The sequence below is a fragment of the Acyrthosiphon pisum genome, chromosome A2, assembly GCF_005508785.2.
Source record: "Acyrthosiphon pisum isolate AL4f chromosome A2, pea_aphid_22Mar2018_4r6ur, whole genome shotgun sequence".
NCBI classification, from domain to species: Eukaryota; Metazoa; Arthropoda; class Insecta; order Hemiptera; family Aphididae; genus Acyrthosiphon; species Acyrthosiphon pisum.
Genome location: NC_042495.1, coordinates 92,322,655 through 92,330,500, shown reverse-complemented (window position 1 = coordinate 92,330,500; position 7,846 = coordinate 92,322,655). Strand labels below are relative to the sequence as shown.

Below are 7,846 nucleotides of genomic sequence, written 5' to 3'. Positions count from 1 at the left end.
TAAATTTTCAAAGTTTCCTATCCAACCCAAAAATTTTTATCGTTATTTTAAAAAAAAATACTTAGAAAATTGAAAATTTCATTTGTCTATAAATAGCTCAAAAAAAGTCGAAACACTTGAAAATTTAACCCCGTATAGACAACGCTAATATAAACATCTGTTGCAAATTTCAAGTGCTTACAATAATTATTTTTTGAGTTACAGTAAAATTAAGTTTTCGTTTTTGTCAAAAATTGGTTTTGCGTAAAAATTCGCGTTTTTCCGTTATTTTTTTAAGGTTTTTCCTGCCGCTTTTGAAAAGTATTGGGAAATTTTCACTTTTGACCCCCCAAAGTACCAACTAGATTCACTTTCCTTTCAGAAAAGGTACAACTTTTGAAAATGGAAGCATTTTTACTGCTCCAAAAGTTGTCGTCAGACACAAAAAAAAAAAAAAAAAAAAAACACACATCATTGTAAAATCAATACATTCATCACTTCGTTCAGAATCTAAAAAACACACATCATTGTAAAATCAATACATTCATCACTTCGTTCAGAATCTAAAATAAAAATTACAAGTTCGTCGTTTTTGTTCAATAAAAATACAAAATTATGTTTGTTATTTTTCGTGTAATGTATTAATATTTAATAGTATATTTATTTTCAACTCATTTATTTAATCATGAAATAAATATATATTTACCAACATATATGTATATTTATCAATCTAAAGAGATCATAACAAAATATATTATTGCATAATTTAGAAATAAAGGTATGATGTAATGACTACATTTATTAATTTAAGGCATAAACATTGTGTAATATCAAATGTTTACAATTCATCATAGTATGATATGCATTTGTGTCTGTTTTCATTTAGGTATTCTTAAAAATAATTTCGGGCCAAATTATAGTATTAATGTTTTAAAAAATATTTTTTACATGGTTTCAAAACAACGTTTTTATTAAAAAATTATATTTTTAAATATGACTTGAACGATTAAAAAAATATTTTCAAAAACATTAATACTTTTTGAAATAATGAGTGTTTCATGATAAAAGAATCACCTTGTATAGGTACAATCCTACAATCCTTATTAGTTATTGCTGTAGGTACCACAAAATGGGGGGGGGGGATAAGTGGAGTTAGTAATAATGCAAAAAAGTTACCTTCTATTACATTATATACCTTGTGACTGTTTATGTATTTTATATACACCCTATTACAATCCTCATTTCATCTTGATAGGTAGTGTCCCAATAGGTTAGGCGTAGGTCCATAAATGTAGGCCGTAGGGGTAGCCTGTTCGAATCTTCGTGAATCAATCGGCGGACAAGTTACGGTGAATACATTTTTTTGCTTTTTTTCCCTAGACTTTGTGCACTTTATGCAAAGTCCGTGTGATATCTCAAACTGATTTTCTCATAGAAGTTATAATGTGATGAAATATAGATGATTATTTTGTGACTTCTCATGAATTAACCTCTCAAAACCGGGCATTAAGCGTCACGGTAGTGTCTCAGAGTAGTCCCTGAGTCATAATTATTAACTTCCCATGTCTCAATGTGACTAATATGTAATGTCTATGAGAAAATATTTTGCACACAGGGGTGTTTTTAAAATGAATAAAAGTTCCTTTAAATTCAGCATATAAAACATAAATATATATTTTAGAATATGTTGTATAGGTACCAACTTGTATTTATAGGTACACATAAATATGAGTAGGTATCATATTGGTTTAGTTGTAGGTATTATGGTATCCGACCAAAATAGCGAAACAATTACCGCGAATGTAAAAATCGCGAGTTGATAATAGCGTAAATAAAAATAGCGAGTTGTAAAAAAGAGCGAAAATACATAATAGGGAGAAACATCTGTCTGTCGGGTTGCTTATATCACACAGTGTAAAAATCAAACATATTTGTTACAATAAAAAATGGATAAAAATAGTTTATAAATGAGATTAATAAATATAAAAAAGTAAAGCATATACAATAAAATATGGAGTGATCATGGAATATAAATGAAAAATCATTATATTTAGTGTTTATTTAAGTGTGTCTCTTATAAATTTTTTGAATACATTCATTATAATTATAATATCGTTAAGTTCTAATGATAAGTATTTATAGTAGTAATAATAATAATTTTAAATAAAATAATTATATTCAATTTAAATATTATTATATCTAGGCATTCAGTGACAAATTATATGCTATATACCTTTTATGAAGTTCTTATTCTCATTAGTATTATAATTTGTAATTAATGCATGAATTCTTTTATTACAGTCCTCATACTTTTTTTTTCTGTGGTTGTTTTCCAGCATTATACTGCTCTCGTTTCAATTCTTCTATATTTTGAACTTTCTTAATTCCATCAATGAATTTCCATATATTAGGGTGGCTTGTGCCTAAAGAATATGTATTCTATTACTAAAGATACTAATTATTAATAAAATAATACGAACCAATAACAGATGTAAATCCTCTGTGCCAGCCTTCAACAGCGTTGTTTGTTGTTGGAAGACCATTATTGGCTGAATAGTGACAATTCCAAATATCAATAGGATGTCTTGGTTGTCGTCGAGTTTTTCGTCTTCCTGTTATTTTTCCTACCCAGTTATCCTCGAAATAATCCAAGAATGACATTAACAGGTCTTCATTTTCAACATAAAATTGTGTTTCTAAAATTTCTTCGTATGCATTAATAACGTTATCCGGTGGAACATAGGCCAAAACAGCTAGCATACGAATATGAAGAGCAAAGTTAGTATTATTAATATAATTTTCAACTAGACCAACATTTTGAATTTGTCGCCACATACATTTAGAAAAATGAAAAAACAACCTTGATGTTCAGAATATGGAAAAACAGTTTTGAATGCATTGATTGGGGCATGTTCAAAGTCCATTATTATTTATTACCGATGTAGGATTTAAAGATGGTTTTATTTCTAATAAATATTAAAAAAAACGTATATAATATGTTAATTGAGATTTATCGGTTAATAATGCATAAATGGTAGGACTAACTGTTTGGCCACCTTGTTGAATAAGTACATGAATAGTGAATTACTGATAAAAAAGTGAAGGTAACGTTTTAAAAGTTCCATCGACTAACCAATTAGTTGATTGATCCATTAATTTTAAATTATTTTCGGTCGAAAATATTAAAACTCGATCTTGTGATGCTCCACTGTCAAATATTAAAAATTGTGGTATAAATCTACTTTACCGGACACCCTTTTTTTTTTCCAAAATACGTGTTATTTTATGTTGAATTCAAAACTGTTTGAAAAAATTCCCGCAAACTTACCGTTCAAAAGTTATGAAAGTTCAAAGTTGCAGTGATGATTTCGTCAATACTCGATACATACTTAGTTATTACGATAAAATAGTAGATAAAGAACGAATTTAAACACTATTACCTATAATATAGGTAATAATTGGTAATATAGTTTTTAAATGCGTTCTTTATCTACGATTTTATCGTAATAACTAAGTATGTTTCGAGCGTGGTCAGCGTAGCAACAAGTGCCGATACACGCGTAATCACTGCAACTTTGAATTTCCATAAATTTTGAATGTACGACCGACGAGAGATTGCCCACACTAGGTACTTAGAAACATTATTGAGGATCATCACCTAAGGTGGTTTTACACAACAAATCAGGGGATATTTTCGATTTGCGGAGCGTAGCGACGGCGCCAAGGAGCGTAGCGACGAGTGCCGAAACACGCGTAATCACTGCAACTTTGAATTTTCATAACCTTTGAACGGTAACTTTTCGCAATATTGAGGGAGACCGAGATTCACCTGAGGTGGTTTTACACAACAAATCGGGGGATATTTTCGATTTGCGAAGCGCAGCGACGAGTTCCGATACACCCGTAATCACTGCAACTTTGAACTTCCATAACTTTTCAAACAGTTTTTAATTCAGCATAAAAAAACAAGTATTTAAAAAAAAAAAATTTAAAAAAAAGGGTGTCCAGTAAAGTAAATTTGTTCCAAAATTGTTCTCCTTTCATCGTTTTAGTATACTGTATACTCATCAGCAAGGCTATGAATTTAATGCACTTAAAAACTATTAAATATGCATAAAAATATGCTCTAAAACTTTTTAAAATATGCTCTAATTTTTCAAAAATATGCAAAAAAAACACAAAAATGTAACTTTTATTTTAATTTTTTTTTCATTATAATTTTTTATTAGTTTTAGTTTAATTATTAGTATTGTGACACATTGATATAGCTGATATGAGTATATGATTTTTTGGGCTTGACTAGTCTTGATCTTCGTAGTATACGAGATCTAGTTATTGCATTGTAGCATAAATCAATAATTTCTTTAGATTTTCATACTCGAAAGACCTCCTGTTTGGTGCCAACAAAGTTTTATATAAAGAAAAGACGCATTCTACGTCTGACGAAATTATTGGGGCAAAATTGAAATAGGTACATCATTTCGCTACTGGTTGAATCTTCTGGTAGGTCGTAGGTATATCCAAACCTACATTCTTTTTTTCGCCAGTTAATATTTTTGAAATATTACATATTTTTTGAAATCTTTTGGTTTTGTTGAGAACTGTTTAATCTCGACTTCAATAGTACAAAAGTCAATAATACAAGTTGAATACTCGAGTAAAAATAGAATAGTTTCCAATTTCCATGAAACTATAAGAGTCATAGTTTATACAAATACATTTCATATTTTAATATCGATTTAGAACAGATTGACCGAAAAAATATAAATATTACATTATTACGAAAAAAAGCATTTATACAAAAAAATTATTAAAACATGCATTTATATGCCCTAACCCATGAAATATGCAAAAATATGCAAAATAAGATTTGGTATTTAAACTATAAATAAGTCAAAACAAATTTTGGCCGAATCCATTTTATTATACAGTGTAACAAAAAAAACATGCAAATGCATTAAATTCACAGCCCTGCTCATCAGCAATTTTAAGGTCACTCACAGTTTTCAGAATAGGTGGTGCGCATTGGTTACGTGTCCGAACTCTTCGTATAGTGTGTTTTTATGATGAACTGAAAGCATTGCACCGGCTATTCCAGGTACTATTTGAACAGTACCGATTATATCATGTGGAGTATTCGCACTGTCGAACTACGGTCTACAACTGTATTAAATTGTGTCAGCTCATATATAGGTATTACATAACGCGATTGACAACCTTTTCCATTTTTTCTATATTTATATATATATATATATATTTATATACTAGCTGATCCCGTGCACTCCGTTGCGCGTAAAAAAATATAACTCTTAAAATATTGTGATTACTCATGCTTGTCCCTGGTGTGCCCAAATGGGGACTAATAACAAATAAATACTAATTTCTACTAAATATTTCTCCTGTAACCAATAGCAACCATTAATAAACGAAAATTTCAATCATAAATCTCATAATCCCCGTTTGAGCCCCTACCGGTGGCGTCCTGACACGAATATAATTGGCGATACGTTCTTCTTCTCGACAAAAAGAATGTATTGAAAAAAAAATAAATTGAATCGGTCTAATATCTCTTGAGAAAAATGGTCACGATTATCCCGCCACTTAATTTTATTATATAGATATATAAGTTAAATAATAAAATAATAATTAAGATAGCATATTGACGATATCAGTAGGTATAACGATATCAATATTATTGTGACCTACCTGCATAGGGTTTTGCCCTAAAATTATCTCGCTGCGAGATATTTAAAATTATATATAATTTTAAGTTTCATTATTATGCATGATCACTTATTTTGAAATTCGCTGTTTTATTTACGCTATTATCAATTCACGATTTTTACATTCGCGGTAAATTTTTTCACCATTTTGGCCTAGACCCAGGTATTATAGATACTTCTTTTCTTAAAATATGTATTTTAATTTATACATGACTTATTTTAATGTACCTACTTAATAAATAATGATACCCAATACCCACAGTTATAAATACATAGGTACAAAATATTGTGCAAAATCATTGATCACTAAAATTGAATTAACTTTGAAATTACACAATAGTAGATATTAAAATAATCTTTTGTTTTGTATTCATAGTATTGATTAGTGACAAGTTTAACGAGACGGAATATCAACGGTAATTTAAATTATATGACATGGGGTTGGATTGTTTATGAATAAATTCAAAACTAATACATCATTATTTTGTACGATAGCACCGCAGTATTTTCTGTTAGAAAATGTAAGTTACCTAGCTACCGCAATAGCTATATTACTGATTGTGGTAAACCTTAAAATTATAAGTAGTTACATTATAAAATATATAATAACAAATGGTAACAAATCAGGGCAGATATATTATATATATCATTTCTTATTTGATTTTCAGATTTAGTAGATCAATATATACGATTTACATCCATTTGTAAGTAATTCATTTCACTTTAAAATATTTATCACAGGTATAATAGTTACCTACTAGGAAGTTTAAGTATTCAGTATAAGTTATAACTAAGTATAACAATAACAACATAACATTCATCTACCAAAAATTATAAAAAAAAATCACTATACCAAAATAATGAATTACACCAAGTTTATTTGCCCAGGTGAAATCATAGTACCTACTTAATTGCAAAATTTAAAACCTTTCCCATGTAAGACACTAAGATTAGTAATTTAAGTCTATATAATAATCAAACAACTTTACGTCTTTAAAATTTCATAAGAAAAAAACTATATCAAGTTGCTAATGTAATACATGTTATATGATATATATTATAAATTATAATAGATGGGTAACAATAACTTTTTGATAATAATTTAACTCGAGTCATATAATTTAGACATGAAATCTTAAAATCAAATATAGTAAAGACAACATTATATTTCAGGGCAATTGTATAGATTTGATATAAATTTATATCTTAAATACAGTAAGTTATATTTTCATTATATAATATACTAATTGTTACGCAATTTGAAATATTTTATCATTTTTTAAATTGTATTATAAATATTGAAGAATCTTATATATAAATATACCTATACTGTTTATTAGTTAACACAGGTATACATCTTGGTCTTATTATTCCATTATATGTTAGTATAATAAATGTTATAATATATACGTTGGGGGAGGAGGGGTGTAGTGTACCTTATCGTGGTCCCCCATGTCTAGTAGTGTTGTTAATACGGTAAAATTAAGGCTCCTAAGCACAAACCAGGCGGCCGAACGTCGATAGACCTCCCGGACTTTTTGGTGAAAACAGCCCTTTTTAAAAACGCCATATGAAATAAATAAATATATATACGAGTTATGGAGGACATTTGAGGTACTGTACAACAATCAGTCTAATTGGTTGACAGCATTTCAAGGTCCATATGACGTTTAGTTTAGTAACGTTAGACATAAGCATTTTAGCACAATATATTTTAATTTTATCCTATAAAGTTAAGGCCAGAATATGGTATAATCCAATATATTTTTCGTTAAATTGTTGCATTCAAATAAATATTGAGCAGATCTGGAATCTTTGAAGAACAAATTCCGGAAAAATTGAAATGAAGGAACCATATCCCTGTATAAAAAAAGGGGATAGTATGGATTGCACATAATTACAGATGCATAGTCTTCTTAAACTCAGCTTATAATATCTTCTCTAAGATATTGTTAACTCGCCTAGAAACATACATATAGGATTGTCTGGGGGAATACTAGTGTGAATTTTAGAACGGTAGGTCAACAACCAAACAGCTAGCCATAGATAATTGAAAATAAGTAAAAACATCACCAAAATATCTGGCAGGTATTTGTTGACTTCAGATTACATAATTGACTAATTTTTTTTTTTTTTTGGGGGGG

At 28.8% G+C, this 7,846-nt stretch overlaps 2 protein-coding genes across 3 annotated transcripts in view; one reads left to right on the top strand and one right to left on the bottom strand.

The window, feature by feature from the left end:
- LOC107883931 overlaps window positions 1-7,846 on the top strand; it is a 25,054-nt gene that overhangs the window by 11,809 nt on the left and 5,399 nt on the right. The window contains exons 7-10 of the mRNA XM_016804938.2: window positions 6,079-6,118; window positions 6,198-6,223; window positions 6,371-6,406; window positions 6,876-6,917. Coding sequence (XP_016660427.1) covers window positions 6,079-6,118; window positions 6,198-6,223; window positions 6,371-6,406; window positions 6,876-6,917 — 144 coding nt within the window. The remainder of the gene's footprint in view (window positions 1-6,078; window positions 6,119-6,197; window positions 6,224-6,370; window positions 6,407-6,875; window positions 6,918-7,846) is intronic.
- LOC107883932 lies at window positions 2,160-5,581 on the bottom strand. 2 transcript variants are annotated; one of them, XM_016804940.2, is made up of 3 exons: window positions 4,981-5,581; window positions 2,460-2,732; window positions 2,161-2,402 (listed from the first exon to the last, which is right to left on the bottom strand). In XM_016804940.2, exons 1-3 carry the CDS (start codon window positions 5,003-5,005, stop codon window positions 2,284-2,286), a joined length of 417 nt encoding a protein of 138 aa, XP_016660429.1. In that variant the 5' UTR covers window positions 5,006-5,581; the 3' UTR covers window positions 2,161-2,283. The 2 variants fall into 2 exon arrangements, with proteins under 2 accessions (XP_029346790.1, XP_016660429.1); XM_029490930.1 differs by lacking the exon at window positions 4,981-5,581 and having other exon boundaries at window positions 2,160-2,402; window positions 2,460-4,121.

Coding starts and splice junctions, on each gene's coding strand:
- LOC107883932 (XM_029490930.1), bottom strand. CDS start 2,814: ATGTGGCGACAAATTCAAAATGTTGGTCTAGTTGAAAATTATATTAAT. Junction 2,403..2,459: donor AGGATTTACATCTGTTATTG/GTTCGTATTATT, acceptor CATATTCTTTAG/GCACAAGCCACCCTAATATA.